Raw genomic sequence first — 21,990 nt, 5'->3', positions numbered from 1 at the left:
AGATCAGGGTGTTTGAGCTGAAAATGTGAGAGGTTTTATTCATCGGGATAGCTTACAGGAGATTTAGAGTTCCCCCATAAAAAGAACAGTACCAAGGCTGGTGAGGATGTGAGGTGGAGGGATTCTGAGATTTTTGTCTTGGCTCAGAATATTAATGTACCACATGTGATGTGTGGTGTTATTGTTTTTTTTACAATAAATTTTTATTGCACAGCTTTTATATTTTTCCAGAACCTCCAATACAATACTAGGACAAGGCACAATAAACAAAATGGCAACAAACTGCTGAAGAAATGTCCCCTTACCCAACTATAGTCCCTCCCTTCCCCCCTTGTCATAACATTAGCAGAGTACAGAATCCAAAATCATAGCCTACTCTAATGTGTGAATAAAACTAACAAAAAAAACCCTCCTAATCAATCTTCTACTAATACACATTCCCTTTGATGTGGAGGTTTTGTCCTAAATTATTACTGGGGTGGTTCTGTTTTCCACTGAAGGATGATCTGTAATTGGTTTCTGAAGAAACAGTGAAGTAGTCACAGGAATTAGGGGGGAAATGTAAAAGACAATTGAAGCTGCCTTCATTTCAAGCCTTGTCAGGAACCGGGAATCCATAATTAATTTTGTTTTTGCCACAGAGAGACAAAACAGGCCTGGCATGTAACACAAGGGGGCTGGGAGGATTGCCAGCTCACCCATTTCAACCCAAACAGGCTGATCCAGTCCTTTGCTTGCAGGGATTGCTAATTCGTGCTTTTCCTGGTGAATTCAAAGTTATGGTTCCATGTGAGTAGCACAGCCACAGCAAGACTGGATCAGCCTGTTTGGTTGGCCTGGGGTGAGGTGGCAAACCTATGAGATTGGAGAAAAAGAAGGATGCAGTGAGGGATAAGGGATGAAGGTGAGGATGTCGGTGATAGAGAATGAAGATAATGGCATCATGACTTTCTTGCAGTTTTCAGTTATTGGGTAAGGCACCGATTAGCAATAACATTTACTCTCCTCTCAGAAAACACTGCTCACTGATAGGGCCTCACTTTTAAGTTGCATCCAGTTTTGGAGCCCTATCTCATTAAGGACACAAAAAAGACATGAAGTGATTCAGAGGAAGCTGATAAAAACACAAATACCAAGTTACTGAGTTCTAGGCTGTGCATGCAAATCTATCTCATGCATATTCATTGTGGATATCCTGAAAACCAGGCCTGCCTGTGGTCCTCAAGGACCGGAATTGAGCAGTCCTGCACCAGGGTAAAGGAGGGTCAGGGGAGATATGATACAGAGATTAAATATTTAAAAATATTAATATACTGTACAAAACAAATCTGTTTCAGAGACATGGAAGTGGTAGAACTAGAGGACATGAATTGAAGTTGCAATAAAGATACTATAGGAGCAACTTCAGAAAATACTTTTTCACACAGAGGGTATGAATGCTTGGAATACCCTTCTTAGGATTACCATATGGCTCCATATAAAGGAGGATAGATTGAGACATCCGGGTTTTACATCCATTGAAAGCAGGACAGACTGAGACATCTAGGTTGGATTTTATGTGGGGTTTCTGTTCCTTTTACTTTATTCTCCTTTTTCTGGAGCCATATGGTAACTTCTGGTAGATGTGGTGGGACAAAAACAATGACAGAATACAAAAACATGTGTGTGACAAACACAGAGGTTTCCTATACAGAAAGAGGATGGAATCAAAGCAAAAACTGAATGACCTTCACACTTTAAACAGGGCACCAAGGAGTGTAATCTGGCCACCTTGCTGGGCAGACTGGATGAACCGTGCTGGTCTTTTGGGGGCTGATTCCATAAAGGGCACCTATCTTATCCCCCCCCTTTTACAAAACTGTAGCGTGATTTTTAGCGCAGGCCATGGCAGTAATAGCTCTGATGCTCATAGAATTCCTATAAGCGTCAGAGATGTTACCATTGCGGCCAGCGCTAAAAAACGCGCTATAGTTTTGTAAAAGGGGGGGGGGGGGTTAATTGGCAAAATATCCTTAATAGGCTCAGTAATTGCAAAAAAAAAAAACTTTAATTGAGCGATAAGTGCCTGATTCTATAAAAGATAGGTGCCAGATAGCTATTGCATAGCACCTAAGTGGGCATTTCTATGGGCGGAGTGTGACTTAGGCACCCCTAAGCACGAATCCCCCTCAAAATTTAGGTGCCTCAAAATGTAGACCTTTAAAACCCTCGCTTCCCTTTCAGGTGCCTAAGTTTTCACATAGGCGCCACTAGCCGCGATTCTGTAAACGGCGCCTAAGTGTGATTGACACTCAGCTGGTGTCATTTTTTTTAGGCGTTGGCCGTTTTAGGCACCCTTTATAGAATCAGCCCCTTTCTGCCAAAAAAATACAAACCCCAATTTGGAGAGGTAACAGTAATAATAAAAAAGTGAAAAATCAAACCTTCTAACATATATATATATATAGTTACCATCCTCCTTTTTCTGGCGTCATATGACTCCAGAAAAAGGAGGATGGATTGAGAATTCCGGGTTTTACTTCAGTTATTTTTAGTTGACGTAAAACCCAGATGTCTCAATCTGTCCTCTTTTTACTGGAGCCATAATGTAACCCTATAATATATATATATATAGGACCAAGGTGTGAATATTAAGGAGGAATAATTCTGTCATCTTTTAGTGTATTACTATGCTGGGCTTTTTTCTTTTCATCCTGCTCTGCATGTTTCCAAGCAGAAGAGATTCAAAAATGAAGCTGAATTTATTTGGCTTACACTAGGGGCAGCAAACATAACTCTATGTCATCCTGAAACTGTGATCTAGTTAAGGTTTTCTAACTCTCATCTTACCCCAACACCTAGGGCTCCTTTTACAAAGGCGTGCTAGCCGCTACCGCCTCCTCTTGAGCAGGCGGTAGTTTTTCGGGGTAGCGCACGCTAATCCGGCACGTGTGCTAAAAACGCTAGCGCACCTTTGTCAAAGGGGTGTCAGGTCAAAAGCGCGCCGGGACAAAGGCGCGCGCAGACAATTGAGCGCAGCGCGGAGGTGCGCACCGCACAAAATTACTGTTTTTACGGCTCCGACGGGGGGGGGGCGTGGGGGGGAACCCTCCCACTTTACTTAATAGAGATCGCGCCGCGTTGTGGGGGCGTTGTGGGGGGTGTAGGGGGTTGTAACCCCCCACATTTTACTGAAAACTTCACTTTTTCCCTGTTTTTAGGGAAAAAGTTAAGTTTACAGTAAAATGTGGTGGGTTACAACCCCCCAAACCCCCCCCCACAACGCCGGCGCGATCTCTATTAAGTAAACTGGGGGGGCTCCCCAACAAAAACCCCCGTCGGAGCCCCTAAAAACTGTAATTTTCTTTGGCGCGCGCCTCCGTCTTGCGCTCAGTTGTCGGTGCGCGCCTTTGTCTTTCGCCGACTTGTCTATGAACCGTAAAAGGAGCTCCTAATCTTACTAATGTAGCTACAGCTTATTGCTGACACCAGTAACCCAGGGATAGAAGGCCGAGATCAGAATGGAGTGGGGGGTTTGGAAACTAGCACCGGAGCATAAATCTCCAGATGACACTATAGTTACTGAGGTGCCAAATTACCCAGCTCCAGGCTTTTTGGCCAGTCCTGGATTTGAACTTACAACCTAAAGCAGTGTGGGACTTGCAGTGCCCAATCCTGCCTATTGAAATGTTTATGTTTATTACAAACTTTTAATATACCATTTAGGCTACAAATGAGATTTAAGTGGCTTACAACATAATATCAAATAATGAAAATAACGCCATTAAAAATAAGAAAGAAAAGAAGAACTCCCCCCCCACACACACACACACACAAGATTAGAATATACTTGCATACTCAATATAAATACTTTATAATACAAATTATGACAAAGGATTTCAATTAGCTGAACATGGGAAAGCTAATTGAAAATAACGGACTTTTAGATGTCTTTTAAAGTTTATTAAAGATTCTTCTTTTCTCAACTCTAGTGCTGCAAGTCTCAAAATGCACCAGGATGGGGTGGTCAAAAATCCAAGACTGTCACTAAATCCCTAGCCTGGAACTGGGTAACTTGGCATCTCTGGACCCCCTCCCTCATTGAACTTAAATGGCAACAAACATAATTCATTTCATTGTATTTTGGGGTGTAATCTCCCTGAAACAAGCTCTGAGATCCTTAAGGATCTCCTGAGAAAGAAGCAGTGGTCCACCTAGCATATTTGACACAAGGGACTGATCGGCTTTTAACACCCCCCCCTCCTCTATAATTAAAAAAATATTTTTTTTAGTAATAATCCACGAGTCACACAAGGGTGCACTTATGAAAAGGCAGCATCTTAAAACACTGCAGTGAGCACTAGAACATCAATACGAGAGGCCACTGAAAAGTTCTCAGCTCAACCAAGAAGAGAATGATGTGAAGCCATAAAACTTACACGTTATTCCACACTTTCTAGAAACTCAGATAGGCCCTCAAAAGAAGGGTTTTCTCACCCACCTCTGCCTTTTCCTGCTAAAGTGTATGCAGAAAGAACCCTGTGGAACGTGTTTGATGTAACATATATATTTATGTTGCAGTTACGAGCTGCTGAAACTGTAATTAAAGACTCCTGGCCAGTCATTCCTTGTGTAGAACTCATCACTAATTTAGTCATCCCTAACCCAGCACATAAACACAAACCTTTTCACGGGCAGTATGTGGTGTATTTGCACACAACAGGACATGCTCTGTCATGAAAGCTGAATGCAAGCAAAGAATGCACTTATAATGTCAGTTGCTCAAGTAAAGGCTCATACCGGGCCTGGTTTAATCAAGCTCTGTTATAACAAGTACATGACCAATTATAACTGCATACATGTAATTATAACACAAATGACTCCTTTCCATTGTTAACTGTCTGGCCGTGCAGGTTTAACAGTGCAGTCCTAGAATAATCCAGTCATTTCCAGTGTTATCTGTGCACTCCTTGAGCAGATCTGGTCACTCTTTTTAGACTTCTGTTGTGGTTGTCTGCTAGCACCCATCTGTCTTTCATTCCTTCTGTAATTCCCCATTTGAGAACTGTGTATAGATGCACCTTTTTCAGTTTGGCTGTCATAACTAGAATGTATGCTTTCAAGCAAGGACTATCCATAATCCATGTTTGATGTATAGCACTATGAACTGTATACCTACCATGTTTCCCAAAAAATAAGACAGTGTCTTATATTCATTTGGGGCCCAAAAAAGGCGCTAGGTCTTATTTTCGGGTAGGGCTTATTTTTTTCATGTATATGATCATCTCTCCCTTACCCCAATTCTTCCTCTTTGCTTTCCCTCACATGTGCAACATGTTTCCTCCCCTCTCACCCATCCCCTTGTGCCTTTCCTCTGCAGCATCTTTCTATCCCTCCATCCCTCCCATCCCTTTGTGCAATATGACTTCTAAACCCCCAACCCTAATGTTTTTTCCTCTTTCATATTTTCACTTTCTTCTCCTCTGAGAAACGCAATATGTAACTTTAACCTACTTTATCCCTTCCCATTGTTTCTCAAGTTTGTCAGTATTGTCTGTCCGAAGTTTTTATGTACCTCTTTTAAAACTATGTATAGCATTTCTTTTTAATTGTTGCTCGCTTAGTACAAAATAGGCGATTTATCAAAATCAATAAAACTTGAACTTGAAACTTGCAGCAAAACCCTTGCCCAGCTTCCATCCTTCCCTTCCCTCCCTCCCTCGTGCAGCAGAACCTTTTGACCAGCTTCCATCGTTCCCTCCCTCCCATGACGTCATCAGTACACAGACGGGCCGTGAGTGCTGCTGGCCCGACGCTCCTCTACAGCAAGGTATTTATGATCACAGTCGTCAGGGATCGATTGGGAGGGAAGGATGGAGGGTCAGCAGTGATTCGGTGGTTCGGCTGCGCAGCAGGGGTGGGGCGAGGGGAAGCGCGGCTGCCTACAACTAGGGCTTATTTTCGGGGGTAGGGCTTATATTAAGACCTACCCTGAAAATCATGCTAGGGCTTATTTTGGGGGTAGGTCTTATTTTGGGGAAAACACGGTAGTAGTGCTATAGAAATAATAAGTAGTAGTGCTAAGTTGTGGATATTTTAAAAAATCCTGGGGTGTGTTTTGACAGCAGCAATAATTGGACATGCTGTGATTCACCCCACTTGGTAAGTGGCATTATGTCTACTAGGAGACGAGGTCAGAGGGTTGCATCTGGCTCACCTTTCTGTTTCAGGAGCAAAATCTGATCACAGGATCAACACTTATTAGCAGTGCCCTCTCTGAAAGTTATCAATACAAGGCGTCACACCATTTTTTCAATAACAGCTCCCCAATCTTGGAATGACCTCCCACTATTTCTTAGAGAGGAAAAGAACTTAGATAAATTTAAATCCAAACTCAAGAGTTTCCTTTTTAACGATGCTTTTAATGAATAAATTTCAAAGACTTGCTTACTTTTCACTTTTTACTTTGTATATTAATATAAATTTTATCTGTTGCCCTTCCTATTGTTCTTTCCTTAAATGTTATGACATTAATATTGATTGTAACCCTTTAATGATTTTTCCCTCGCTTTGAAATTATATGTATAAGTTAAACTATGTATAGCAAAGTTTGTATTTATTAGTTTTAATTCATTTTGAATATTGTTTGTTAGATTTGTCACCCCTATTTAATTACTTATGAAATTGTACATCGCCTAGAAAATGTGATAGGCGATTAATCAAATTTTTATAATAAACTTGGAAACTCTCTGCATCTCCTGTGGGGTGGGGTTACCTGGTGTCTGGATTTCCCCGGATAGCTTTTCCTAACACGGCACTTTGTCCGGGTTTTGAAAAGCTTTCCTCCACGTCGCGTCAGGCAGGAGGGCATCTGCGCATGTGCGGATGTCCTGCCTGATGAGATCAGGCAGTGGGAGGCAGGGACGGGGCGGGGATGGGTGGAACTGGGCGGGCCTGGGGATGGGTCTAGGGCAGTGGTTTCCAACTCAAACCCTTCGCAGGGCCACATTTTGGATTTGTAGGTACTTGGAGGGCCTCAGAAATAAATAGTTAATGTCTTAATAAAGAAATGACAATTTTGCATGAGGTAAAACTTTATAGCTTATAAATCTTTCCTTTTGGCTAAGTCTTAATAATAATATTGTCATTTATAGCTAAAGAGACATATGATCTAGAAACTGTTTTATTTTACTTTTGTGATTATGATAAACATACCAAGGGCCTCAAAATAGGACCTGGCGGGCCGCATGTGGCCCCCGGGCCGCGTGTTTGAGACCACTGGTCCAGGGGGGTCCAGATTTTCCAAACAGAAAATCTGGTAACCCTACTGTGGGGGATCAGAAGGCCATAGGAGGCAACTTTTCCAAAATTATTGGAGGTGCTAAACCCAATGGAAATGAAGGCGTTTGCTCAATATTGGAGGTGCTCAAGCACCCACAGCCCTGGCTCCTGTGCAAGGAGGCCAAAGTTGTTGTGTTTGAGTTTTAAAGGCTAATTTCTAATAACTTTCACAATCTTGTCCATTTCCAAATTGTAATGCAGCACCGAATGAACCATAAAGACTGGCACTTCCTGAGAAGATGACTAGAACTAACAGCCCTCTGATTATGCCAACAGGAACTCTTACAGTGATGTGTCACAACTCTTTGTAAAACTTGCTATCATCAATCTGGTTCTGCTCAGGTTAGTTATTGAAATCACTGTAGGAAAAATAAAACCAAAACCACTTTCAGGAAGGGATAATGTCCTATTATGGACTAAGAACTGGTTAAAACAGCGGTCTTAAACTCAAATCCTTTTTTAGGGCCACATTTTGGATTTGTAGATACGTGGAAAGCCACAGAAAAAATAGTTAATGTCTTATTAAAGAAACTAGTCTTTAAGCCCGTTACATTAACGGGTGCTAGAATATATGTCTGTCTGTCTTTCTTTCTGTCTCTCTCCGTCCCGCTGTCTGTCTTTCTTTCTGTCTGTCTCTCTCCCTGGCCCCCTTTGTCTGTCTGTCTTTCTGTCTCTCTCCCTGCCCCTGTGTCTTTCTTCCTTTCTTTCTGTCTCACTCCCGCTATCTTTCTTTCTTTCTCCCTCCCTCCCGCTGCCTGTCTTTCTTTCTGTCTGTCTCCCTCCCACTGTCTGTCTTTCTTTCTGTCTGTCTCTCTCCCTGGCCCCCTTTGTCTGTCTGTCTTTCTGTCTCTCTCCCTGCCCCTGTGTCTTTCTTCCTTTCTTTCTGTCTCACTCCCGCTATCTTTCTTTCTTTCTCCCTCCCTCCCGCTGTCTGTCTTTCTTTCTGTCTGTCTCCCTGCCCCCTATGTAGCAGCAGCATTTCCCTCCTCCACTTCCCTGTGCAGCAGCATTTCCCCCCCCCACTTCCCTGTGCAGCAGCCACAGCAGCATCCCCTCCCCATCCATTTCCATTTCCCCCTCCACTTCCCTGTGCAGCAGCAGTATTTCCCTCTCCCTCCACTTCTCTGTGCAGCAGCAGCAACGGTATTTCCCTCCCCCTCCACGTCCCTGTACAGCAGCATTTCCCTCCCACCACCCCACTTCCCTGTGTAGCAGCAGTATTTCCCTCCCCCTCCACTTCTCTGTGCAACAGCAGCGGTATTTCCCTCCCTCTCCACGTCCCTGTGCAGCAGCATTTCCCTCCCACCACCCCACTTCCCTGTGCAGGAGCAGTATTTCCCTCCCCCTCCACTTCTCTGTGCAGCAGCAGTATTTCCCTCCCCCTCCATGTGCAACAGCAGCATTCCCCCTCCCTTCCCTTCACAGCAGCTGGTTGTTTATGGCCGGCTCCCTTAGTCCCTTGCCGGAGTTATTTTTAAGTTTAAAGCTGCCGAGGCGGCTCCTCTCATGATCCCCACCTGTGTCGGAAGCCTTCTCTGACGCAGGTGCAGCTTGTTAGAGGAGCCACCGCGGCGGCTTTGAACTTAAAAATAACCAGCCAGGGAGTGTAAGGGAGCTGGCCAGACTGCGGGCCGCAGAATATTACCTGGGGGCCATGAGTGTGGTGAGGGGGGAGTCGCGTCTGTGCATCCCAATGCCGCAAAAACCATACCTGTGCAGCCACTGCACAAGTGCCAGATCCACAGGCCTTTCCCCCACCCCCCAACGTCAATTCTGACATCGGAGAGGAAGTTCCAGGCCAGCCTGGAACTTCCTCTCCGGATGTCAGAATTGACGGCGGGGGGGAGGCATTTGGGAAGCAGGGAGAATGCAAAGGCAACACAAGTCTAGCGCAGAGCCCAGGACGGTAAATAAGTCCAGGAATATTATACTGCCTCAGTTTCGCTCTATGCTGTGACCTCACCTTGAATATTGCTTTCATTTCTGGTTGCTGTATCTCAAAAAAGATATATTGGAAGAAGGTTCAAAGACGAGCAACCTACCTGATAAAGGGGATGAAACCCCTCTCATATGAGGAAAGGCTAAAGAGATTAGGGCTCTTCAGCTTGGAAAAGAAAATCCTGAGTGGTGTAAAATGAGTAAAAGTTAATCAGTTTTTACTTTCAAAAATTACAAAGGCTAGGGGATACTCAATGAAGTTGCATGGAAATACCTTTAAAACAAATAGGAGGATTTTTTTCACTCAATGAATAGCTAAGCTCTGGAACTCGTTGCCAGGAGATACAATGGCCCTTGAAGAATGAGAGTTGGGGGTGGCAGAACATGTAGAGATACCAAGTTACCCAGTTCCAAGCTGGAGACTTTTTAGCCAGTCCTTGTTTTAAACTTACATCCCAAAGTAGTAATGGATTTGTAGTCCCTGATTCTACTCATTAAAATCAGTGCTGTAAGTCACATAATGCAACAGGAGAGATGATCAATGTCCCATAATGTCCAGCCTGGAACTGGTAATTTGGCATCTCTGAACATGATAAGCCAGATAAGCATGGCAGGAGGGATGACACACTTATCTGTCTTACCAAGGTCTAGCCCTGCATGTCCCTCATCTTCTAAAAAGGGTCACCACTATCTCTAACGCTCTTCAACCTCTTTATAGCCTCCTTTGGGTCCAGTCTAGATAATCTAGACATAACATCATTCAGCTACGCAGATGACATCACCATTCTCCTCCCCTTCAACCCACCAGCCCCCACCTCAATAGAAAAACTGAAAAAAAACACTAGAAGCGGTGGAAAAATGGATGATAGACCACAAATTAAAGCTAAACTCAGATAAAACAAAATTTCTATTGCTAGAAAAGGACAAAACCCCATCCATAACAGAATTAGAAATAAACGCTACCAAATATCCAATATAGTCCGCCCTAAAACTCCTCGGAGTGATGATAGATAGATACTGCACCTTGCAAGTTTAAATCAACAAGACCATCCAGAAAGCCTTTATAATCATGTGCAACCTGCGAAAAATAAGAAAATTCTTCGACAAAGAGCAATATAGGCTCATAGTCCAATCCCTAGTCCTAAGACTTTTGGAATACTGCAACATCCTCTACCTGCCGTGCCCCGCAAACATGATAAAACAATTACAGATAGTACAAAACACAGCCCTCAAAATGAACTATTCACTAAGCAAATATGACCACATAACCACCGCATACCTAGACTCACACTGGCTACCTATACAAGCAAGAATACAAATTCTGCTATTATTCAAAGTAATGAATGGTACTGCCCCCACTTATCTAGTCAATCGCCTAATCCGGAACAAATCAACCAGACAAAGGAGAACCCAGACCCCATTTACCCACCCCCCAATCAAAGGTACACAGCGCAAGAAGATGTATGACAACCTACTAGCAACGCAAGCAGTGAAACTTGATCACCTCCTCTCCAACATGCTGACAACAATGACCGACTTCAAATCATTTAGAAATCAAAACCCTGCTATTCAAAAAATTTATAAAGAAATCATAACACATCTCCATGACTATCTCCACTCTTGTAAATTTCCCATCAAAGTCTCAACCATGTAAACAGCACCCTAATTTGTAATTTTCCTGGAAATGTCCAGTTATCTTCTTTATTGGCGGAATAGAAGTCACTAATGTAATGAAATGTAACAGGAAGTCATCAGAAGTAGGGTTACCAGATTTTACGGAAGTAATATCCGGACCTATGGCCATGCCTCCAGGCCGCCCTGTTCCACCTGGCCCAGCCTGAATCACACCCTGTTATGCCCCATCCCCGCCCCCCTCAATCTGTTCTCTTGTTCGAAGTGGCGTCGGGAAGGCATCTGCACATGCGCAGGAATGACGTGATGATATCATGTGCATGCGCAGAAGCCCTCCCAAAGCCACTTCCAGCCAAAAGCTTTTCAAAACCTAGACAAAGTGCTGGGTTTTGAAAAGCCATCCGGACATGTCCTCTAAAAAGAGGACATGTCTGGGTAGATCTGGATGGCTGGTAATCCTAATCAGAGAGGGTGAAAACCCCACCTTTTTGAGACAGCCTTCAACTCATAACCCTACTCCCTTCTGCTCACCATCCTAGCCAGCAGTTTAACCATCCCCTCTAAGTATAACCCCTACCCTGATATCCTGTTTATCTGTCTTGTTTAGATTGTAAGCTCACTCAAGCAGGGACTGTCTCCTTTGTGACTGCATAGCGCTGTGTACGTCTGGTAGCATTCTAGAAATAATTGATAGGCTTCAGTCAGTGCTGCAGCAGTGGACCTGGCAGGGGGAGGTGGCAGTAGCAGCAGAAATGGCAGTGGTGGTAGACATGGGGAGAGGGAGGTAGCAGCAGCCCCAGAGGGGCTATAGGGGGGGGGGACCCACCATCAACCCTACATAGCTATAGGGGGGGGGACCCACCATCAACCCTAGCTTAATGGAGGTAGGTTAAAGAAATAGTCAGGGACCACTGCTCAGGCAATAGGCCTGATGGGCTGCTGCGGGAGCGGACCACTGGGCGAGATGGATCTCTGGTCTGACTCAGCGGAGGCAACTTCTTATGTTCTTAATTGTGCTACTGTTTATCTGTCCTGTGGAACTGTGGAGATGTTTATCTATAATCTGGAACTGTGGTGGTACTTATCTGTACTATGGAGCTGCTAATTGCAGCTGTTTACCTCTAGCAAAAGTTCCTACAGATTCTACCACAGATACCACTGCGACCAGCCATCTGTCAACAAGGCCCATGCAAGGATATTAGTATTAGGCACCCTAGACAAACCTTCAGCTTCGTATGCCCCAAAACTAACTTTCTGATCTCCCCCCAGCTATTATTATCAATCCAACACCAACCTTTCCAAGTGGTAAATGTGACCATCACTATGCAAGAAACCTTCCTATTTCCCTAAAACCGTTTCATCCCTGTTTGTTGATGTCAGCCAGGTGGGAGGAATGCTGACCATTCATTTTAGCTACACTTCAGGAACCATGTTTAATTCTCACCATCCACCTGCTCCCCTGTCCCTCTTTTAGCTAGGCTGTATGCCTCTCTAAGCAGGGAACTCTCCCTTCTGTGAATCTGTATGTTGTGAACAGTCCCCCAGCAGTCCAAGAGAGCCGTGGACTCAACAAGCACAGAGCAGGCAGATTTACCTCTTGGTAACATGACACTTGAAGTAACCAGGCATCACTCACACAATAGCTTTTACTCAGTTCCCTTTCATTCAGAACTGGTTTCATGGATTGTTATGATTTTCTTTTTTTTTTTTTACATTAGTTCTGCACCTTGGGCGGCTTTGGAAAGATGAGTTAGAAAATGAAGCAGTACATAAAACTTGGCAATGGTTAAAGCTGCAGCCTCAGCACCCTGAGGTTGTGGGTTCAAACCCACGCTGCTCCTTGCGACTCTGAGCAAGTCACTTAATCCCCCCATTGCCCCAGCTACATTAGATAAGATTGTGAGCCTGCCAGGACAGGGAAAAATGCTCAAGTACCTGAATAAATTCATGTAAACCATTCTGAGCTCCCTTGGGACAACAGTATAGAAAATTGAATAAATAAATAGTGTGAAAAGTTTCAGCTGCTGATAATCAGAGCAGGTATTGTGACATCATAATGCCTCATTCCACCAATGACTAAGAGCCAGCCTCATCAATGATGTCACAATGGCTTGATTGTCCTTTACTTGGCTCACTTTTGCTTCATTTTGATTAGAGTGATGCAGTGGTTAAAGCTACAGCCTAAGCACCCTTTTGGTTATGGGTTCAAGCCCATGCTGTTCCTTGTGACTCTGGGAAAGTCACTTAATCCCCCATTGCCCAGGTACATTAGAAAGATTGTGAGCCTACCGGGACAGACAGGGAAAAATGCTTGAGCACCAACTGTTCTGAGCTCCCCTGGAAGAACAGTATAGAAAACTGAATAAATAAATAAAGTTAGTGGATTTGGTATGTGTGAAGGAAAATGTTTTGGGTATTTTTTAAATTGCAGATTTTACAGTCTTAAATCCTTCTTGGGTTCCATGTTAGTGCACACTAAGCTTTAGTGAAAGGGCCTCTAAGAGCCATTCATGCCATATTTCAAGCACTTACTATCTGGATGACTGTAATGGGTTATTTCTGGGGCTCCCTGCTACCACACCTAGACCACTCCAGGCTGCACAGAACACCACTGTATGCCAACCACTATACCTCCATTACACCACTAGTGGAGGTCAACCACTATACCCACTGTATGCCAACCACTATACCCCCATTACACCACTAGTGGAGGTCAACCACTATACCCACTGTATGCCAACCACTATACCCCCATTACACCACTAGTGGAGGTCAACCACTATACCCACTGTATGCCAACCACTATATCCCCATTACACCACTAGTGGAGGTCAACCACTATACCCACTGTATGCCAACCACTATATCCCCATTACACCAGTACTTCAGTCACTATACGGTTGTCTATTATTTGATGATCATTAAGAAATAGTAGGCTATACATTCTGGGGAAAAAATGTGAGTCTGTTTTATTTGTGCTACATGATTCTACAAGTTTGCTGTCTTCCTTCATTACCCCAAACAAGTTCTAAACCTGATAAGTTCAAAACCAGCTGAGCTTGGCAGACTGATTTATGCTTAAGTGCATCTCTTTGCATGTAAACTAATGAAAACACAGCTGGCACATCTTTGTGGATTAAAGAAATGAGTCTCAGATATTTAATTGCACTGAACGAATGCAGCGTGTTTTTCTACCCTGCAGATGAAGATGGGAAGAAAGAGCTGTCTTTATCTGTATAATAATTAAAGAGAATTGTTCTGAGATAGAATATGACAGCAAATAAAGATTGTAAGTTTCAAGTTTATGTAAGATATTTGATATAATCGCAATATCCAAATCCAATGCGATTTACAAAGATTAAAAATAGGAAAAATAAAAAATCCAACAAACAGGACATTAAAAACAATTATGACATAAAAATGCAATTGAGAAGGAAGGGGTTAAAAAAATTGGATTAAATACAATTCCAAAATAAATGAAAAAAAAGATGGGTATGGAGACAAAAGCCTTGTGCAATGCAAGTGAATAGGTGGCTGCTTCTCAAGGAGCCACCATATTGAATCTTGGAGCCGCATTGAGAGACTGACCGCTTTTACATCCTGAGGCAGCTTACAATTAGCGAAACGCTGGCCATCGTCGATGTGTGGTGTGCTTTTGTTTTCTATCTCTGTGAAGCATTGCTCCTTAATGATGATTTAAGCATTAGTAGCTAACCTATTTTCCTGGTGGTTTGAAGGTTAAGCGGACACCTATTCACTTGGAGGTTTTTTATGCCAATGATTTAAATGCACCCCGGTTAACCTCCACTTATTCACAACCTGGGTTATTGGTTTGGTGAAGGGGGGGATCTGAGGCTTTTTCCTACCTCGGGATAATTTTCACAGAGAATGCGTTTTGAGGTGCTTGTTGAGGGTTGTCCGCTTTTGGTTTCAACATCCAGTGCTAATAACAACACAAGCATCTTCTTTATGGCTCTATTGGTTTTTCATGTTTTATATGGTCACTGTGGATAGTATTACTGGTTTTTCGAGTGGGCTTGTGTTAGATTAGTCTGTATAGGATGCCTACATTAGGTGCCACTAGCTCCTTTTACTAAGGCGCACCAGCCGATTTACGTGCGCTAAATGCTAACGCATCCAGGATATTCTGTGGACGCATTAGAATTTAGTGTGCACTAAATCAGCTAGCGCACCTTAATAAAAGAGGGGGTTAACGTGGTAATTGACTGTGCTAGTTTTCAGCTTATCAAAAACGACTTAATTAACAATTAATAGTTCAGAGCGGAACTCTTAAGACACCTAGTGACGCTTAAAAGTCGAGGCATCCAACGACGACAAACGATGCCTATCTGAAAAGTAGGTGTAGTTAGGGAGGCAAAGAATAGGTTGACTGAGGCATTGCTAGGTGTCGCAAATTAGGTCAAGTAAAACCTGGCCTAATATACCCGCTCCCTCTTCTGAGACACCTCTGCACCACTAGGCAGGATTCTGTAAAGGATGCCTAGCGGTTGATTGACAAATGTGCCATTTATAGAATCCAGCCCTTTGCATTTAAGTTACCTAATCTTCATAGGAACTCAAATCCTCTATAATAAAACCCTAAATGCGCATGCGCACTTAGGAGGCCGTGATCCCTGACAGCGCATGCGCACTTAGGAGGCCGTGATCCCTGACAGCGTGGTCTGCTTCCGCGGTTGTATTCTATTTGCAATGCGTGTGCCGGCTTGCGGCGCATGCAGCGATTTCAGCGGCGGTGGCAGTTTGACTCCTGCACTGCCACTGCCAGGATGCCTCTTCTCAGCCCCGGACCAGCATACGCAGCAGCCATGGGGCATTTGCAAGGCTGGCCCACTTCGATAATGTGAGGTGGGCCGGCCTAGCAAAAGCCCCGAGGCTGCCTGGGCTAGAGGATGCTGGACAGGGGGAGCAGGGAAAGGAGAAGGGGTACTACTGGACAGGGGGAGCAGGGAAGGGGTGCTGCTGGATGGGGGGGAGGTAAAAGGAAGGGAGAAGGGCTACTTACTGCTGGACAGGAGGAGCAGGCAAGGGGTGGTGGTGGACAGCTGAGGAAAGAGAGAGACAGAAAGAAAGAAAGACAGACAGAGGCCAAGGAGAGAGAAAAAGAAAGAAAGACAGACACACACATCTATTCTAACACTCGTTAATGTAACGGGCTTAAAGACTAATACACAATAAAACAGTAACAAATAAAACAATGCAATAATAATGTAAACAAACATAAAAATATTCTTTAAAACAGATAAAAATAATATTTATGTTGCCTTCTAAAATGTGTATAATGTATATGCTGCATATCCCTAGAAAATGAGTCCCACAACTGAGGGATCATAAGTAGCTGCCAATCGCATCTCAGCCAAGAAAGGCAATGAGAAAAGGCAGCCCTGGGAAAATTTCAGCTATTAGGAACACAAGCTCCCAATTTATTTCACAGGTAAAATGACAATTGCTTTTACAAGGTACACGAGGTTGAGGATAACAATTTGAACTTAATTCTTTGACTGACAGGTAACCAATGTAACAAATTTAATACAAGAGTGATATAATCTGAAATTTTCAACCCTTTTTAAATACTGATATGTTGAGTGGTGCTTAGATGGCAACTCTGGCTTTTAGGAACTAACTTCTACAGTCCGTGTCCCCTATATGGCAAGACAAATTAGAAAAGCTGGAGCAGACTGACAGCAACTCCAGTAGTTGGGATATAAGGACAGTGCTGGACGGACTTCTACAGTGTGTGTCCTAAAAATGGCAGAGAGACATCAGGATCAAGTATAAGTATTTTATAACACATTCATTGTTGATTTAATCATGAATGGATAATGAGTGTAACTGTTGGGCAGACTGGATGGACCATTCAAGTCGTTATCTGCCATTAATCCACTATGCTATTATGTAATACTGAATTTTATTTCATAGATCTTTTTTGAATTCACTGTTTAAGACAGTGGTCTCAAACTTGTGGCCAGGGGCCACATGCGGCCCGCCAGGTACTATTTTGAGGCCCTCGGTATGTTTATCATAATCACAAAAGTAAAATAAAAGTTTCTTGATCATATGTCTCTTTAGCTATAAAAATTACAATATTATTATTAAGACTTAGCCAAAAGGAAAGATTTATAAATTATAAAGAGTTTTACCTTATGCAGAATTGTCTTTTCTTTAATAAGACATTAACTATTTTTTTTCTGAGGCCCTCCAAGTACCTACAAATCCAAACTGTGGCCCTGCAAAGGGTTTGAGCTTGAGACCACTGGTTTAAGACAACCTACTCAGATGGGACAGATAAAGTACTTTTGTGTTAATATGTAAACCACTTTGGTTATACCGTAGAAAGACAGCATATCAAGAATCTAATAAACATACACATAATTGATGCCTAAACCACAGTGGCCAAATTCTCCTGTGTCAATCTGACAGCCAATTACTAATGATACAAAGCTGCAGCATCTAACTCTTCATTAAATTATCAGTCTGAGGTTGCTTATTCTGTACTGAATCTAGCATCTCTCGCTACTGATAATAAATATTCCCAAAGAGAAATCTCTGAAGAAGCATAATGCCAACGGGATCTTTGACCCAAAACAGCTGCTGTTCTTCACCTTGAGTTTAGAAAGGCGAGTTATAGGCATTATAATTCAGGAATTGGGATTTTGAGTATATTGTTATGCTGACAATATACTTATTGTGGCTACAATTGATCCAATTTGACTTGATTTAAAATCAATTAATGAAGGCCTTATAACTATAGCCAAATGGCTTACAGATCATAAATTAGTTCTTAATGTTGAGAAGTGTACTTCTTGTTGGATAACAGGCCACTACCTATAACCGAAGGTAGATATAAATATTCTGGGAAAGAAGATTCCATCAGTACAGACCTTTAGATATCTTGGAGTGATTGTCGATTATCAGCTAAATTTTGAAGGGCAACTTTCTGCATAGTAAAGTCATGTTTCTATTTATTAAGAACATTAAGGGCAGTGAGAGGGTATTTTCATGAACAAAATCCATTTAAAGAGATTGGAAACAATTCAAAATACTGCTCTTACATTACTGGGTTTTAAAAAGAAATTTTAAAGAGTTACCCTACTTTATTTACAGTTTCATTGAATGCCAGTTTTTGGGTTTTGTTTTTTTTTAGAATCCAGTTTAAAGCACTGGAACATTTTTTGGTCAACAACCCAGTTATTAAAATTCTTTAACAATCCCTTATACTCCGACTAGAATTTTGAGATCAATTCAAGACAACAGGTTGGTTCTTCCTTCAGCTAACAGAGCCAGATAAGAGTCAACGAGAAATAAAGCATTTTATCTTATTGTCCCACAATTATGGAATCATTTACCACAGGAACTGAAGTTAGAAGTAAATATTAAAGCATTTAAAACCTTGCTGAAAACTTTTTATTTCTGTGAAGCATTTGGGCAAAAATCGGTTTTGCCAGAAATAATTCATATATATTAGTGAAACGGGTCTTTCAGAGAGAATACGGTGGTGTAGAACTTTTTTTACAGGAAGTTCATGGTATGCATAAGTCTGTCCTATTTTAAAATAGAGTTCTTTTCTATATATTAGATATTTGTAAACCGCTTGGACCTGTCGTAAGAACAAGTTGTTTAACAAGTTTTAATAAAACATAAAAACAAAAGATTGTGAAAAAAGAGAACTTGGCAAAATTTTGCAAGTGTTATAAAGGGAAGAATACATCTCAAATAGGTGAGAAGAGGCCAAAGGGAGCCCCTGGCAGAATCAGAGAAGACTGGAGGTAGGGATTTTGAGAAAACCAGAGATTGGATGAAAAGTGGATATTTTGGTAGCAAAGAACAGAACATTGCTGCTCGCCGCATGGATGGATAAGTTTTAACTTGAGAAATGGAGATCTTTTGCAGCAACTTTCTAGAAACTGATCCATCTGGAAAATCACAAGCCAAATCTCGAAAGAAACTTAAACCAATTCCCTTTCAGAAAAAAAAAAAAAATGTTGGTACGGGGTTCTAATCCTGACCCTGCCTCTGAATAACTTCAGGTGAAGAACATACCCTCCCCATTTCCCCTCAGTACTCATAATAACCAGAGACTTTCTCCCTTTCAATAAACTGTTCTGAGAAACACATCCATCCATCCCAGAGGTGGCTGCACATAACCTTGCCTGCTAGGAGTTGAGGAAATTCAATGGGATCTAGTTTATAAGAAAGGTGCTATATTTGTACTTATTACTGTTACCAAACACACTGGAAAAAAATAGTTTTTAAACAAAGTCACACAGTCAGGAGATTAGGGATGGGGTTTTCTTCCTAATAAAATAATTTTAAAAAGTCTAGATTTGTAAAGAGAACATTTGTCATCTTTCCTCCATGTCTGACCCGATGAAGTTGTTATTGCCTTCAGAAGCTAGTCAAATAATGTATTACGTTAGTCCAATATTAAAAGATATCATTTTATTTCTTGTTTTTTTTTTTCTTTTTTTTTTTTTCTAACCTGAACTAACTCGGCTACCACATCATTTTATTAAAGAGGAACTCAAAAGGTAACTCATTCAGAGTTTCTAAGAAATGGGGGCAGAGATTTGAAGGGAAACATTAACAATAACAATATTATTATTAATGTTTCCCTTCAGATCTCTGGCAGTAAGTTGGAAAAAAAGAGATTTCAGGAAACTTTTTCAGTCCTCTGATTTTGGCTCTGCCCCTTGGAGGAGACAGCCTCGCCCGTGGCTTGTCAAACCAATGGAGCAGGAATAAACAGGCGGATACCGTCTTTCTTTTCTCTCCCTCAGTCTAATATTACAGTAAAAAGCAAAGCCCAGATTTGCCCCCTGCCTGTCCAGTCCATTCTGCACCATCCCACTCCCTCATCCCGAGCAGTAAGAACACACATACCCATCTTCTTCAGTGCCCGGAGCCCCAGTGCCTTTGTGCCCCCTGCACCATCCAGGCCGGGGTCTGCTGTGGTCCCATGCTGCTTCTTTTTTCCACATATCGTATTCCAAATATGGCCCAACATGAATGTGGCTGGAGAAAGCTTTGGGTTCCTGGGTAGCAGCTGCTGCTGTTGCTTCTGTGGAAAGAATCTAGTTTCTATGCCCTGGGTCCTGCTGTGAAAGAGACAGCAGAGCCCAGCCCACAAAGGCTGCCCTTCTCTGCTGAGATTACTGCCCAGAGATGGAATGCAATCACATTTCAGTTGCTCCAGTCCCTCCTTCCTATTCTGCTCTGAAAGGATTAACTGTTTCCAGGTCTTTTTTGCTCTTACAGGACTCTCTTGGTTCCTGAGAGGGACTGCCCCCCCCCCCAACAAACACACAGACACTTCCCTACCAGACGCTGTTGCACCACTCCTAAGCACAAGCTCTGGTCTAGAGGAAGCCTAGCCTCCCACCTAGTGATCAGTTCATGTCCTTTCAGTATATTTGACTAGAAAACAGCTCCTGTGGCGGTCAATGAAGGGATTACTAAGCACCAGGAATCAGCAGCACAAAGGAAAACAAATCAGATTTCATAATTTTTTTCATGTTTTCCTTATATATACTGATATTTGTCAACATTTGCTTATTTCTGATCTGAAGAAGGGTTACCTTCGAAAGCTCATCATAAAACCCCCCTTTTACAAAATGGTAGCATGGTTTTTAGCACCAGCTATGGCGGGAACAACTCCATCGCTCATAGAATTCCTATGAGTATCGGAGCTGTTACCGTCGCGGCCGGTGTTAAAAACCACACTATGGTTTTGAAGAAAAAGGGGGGGGGGATGTACTGAGTTAATCCAATAAAAAAAAGTATTACCTTATTTCCTTTCTTTGTTTTATTTCTATATATTACCTTGAAAAGTAGACTAACATGGCCTATCATATCTTCTTTATTCCCTGCAATGTGTGATATGGCGAGATAGAAGGGATAGATGTTACTAGAGATGGTCTTTATTCTCTGCAGCTCTTCCAAATTATATCCGAACAGAATCTAACCTTGAACATTTTAAAACATTATTAAAAACTTTCTTGTTTATAGATGCATTTAGCTAATAATTCACAAAATGAAACCAATCTGAAACAAGGAGCACAAAATCAGCTTTTAATTATTTATTTTTTTGCCTCTACTATCGACATTGTAGTTCTTTTATATTATTTTAATTATTAATTATACATGTAAACCGCACAGATGTTCTTCCATTGCAAGTATATCAAGTAACAAATAAACTTGGAAAAATGCCCAGGGATGGTCTTTATTCCCTGTAGCATGTGATACTTTAAGATATACAAATTGTTCAGAAAAGAAATAAAAACCCTGCTATTCAAGAAATCCTTGAAGACAAACTAACACCGCAAAACTTGTCCCAATTCTCTGAAGCAACCCGCTCTACTCTTCAATTCCTCTGGAAATGGCCAGATAACTCCTTTTGTAATCCGCCTTGAACCACAAGGTAATGGCGGAATAGAAATCACTAATATAATGTAATATAAGGGATAGATATCACTGGAGATGGTCTTTATTCCCTGCTGTGTGATACACAGAGATGGAAGGGATAGACATAGGACCAGCCCTTCTACTAGGGTAGCACAAATCTGAGACTGGCATCAGTGTCACTAAGAGTTAGAATTGCTGGTGTAGGGCCTCTGTGCACATGTACATGCTCGAGATTCACCACAGCCCACCCCCTCCAAATTTCCTTTTTAAGAAGATGACAGGATATAGCAAGCCTTAAAATCCTGCACATGCTCAGAGGCCTCACACCTGTTGCCCTGATTCTTCTTTAGTGCTGTGAAAGGAGGCAGCAATGGTGTTACTGATGGCAGCAACAAGGAGTAGACGTAGACTCAACAGCAGGAAGGGAAGGGGGAGATGCTGGACCTGGGGAAAAGGTAGGGAAGGGTAGTGGCAGAACATCTAGAAGGAAGGGTTAGTAAACAGAAGGGGAGATGCCGGACATCTAGGAAGGGAATATGAGGGGAGATTCAACACTCTTGGGCAGTAGAAGAAACAGGAGGGGAAAATAGAGAAGCGAAGGAGAGCTGCTGAATAAGAAAAGGAAAGAGGAGGTGCTGGATACAGGGTACAATCTGGGTTTGGTACAATTCAGCTAGCAAC

At 42.4% G+C, this 21,990-nt stretch overlaps 1 protein-coding gene across 3 annotated transcripts in view; it reads right to left on the bottom strand.

Moving 5' to 3' along the window:
- Positions 1–21,990, bottom strand: part of PLCD3 (phospholipase C delta 3) — a 116,829-nt gene that overhangs the window by 72,453 nt on the left and 22,386 nt on the right. Inside the window, exon 1 of one of the 3 annotated variants that reach the window (XM_033917507.1) lies at positions 19,789–20,095. The exons of the other annotated variants lie outside the window; for them this stretch is intronic. Coding sequence (XP_033773398.1) covers positions 19,789–19,912 — 124 coding nt within the window. The 5' untranslated portion in view covers positions 19,913–20,095. Of the gene's footprint in view, positions 1–19,788; positions 20,096–21,990 lie in introns of those variants that run through there. 3 annotated transcript variants of the gene reach the window in all.

The sequence above is a fragment of the Geotrypetes seraphini genome, chromosome 13 (assembly GCF_902459505.1).
Source record: "Geotrypetes seraphini chromosome 13, aGeoSer1.1, whole genome shotgun sequence".
Taxonomy (NCBI): domain Eukaryota; kingdom Metazoa; phylum Chordata; class Amphibia; order Gymnophiona; family Dermophiidae; genus Geotrypetes; species Geotrypetes seraphini.
The sequence above is the reverse complement of the archived record's forward strand: the minus strand, read 5'-3'. Positions and strand labels throughout refer to the sequence as shown.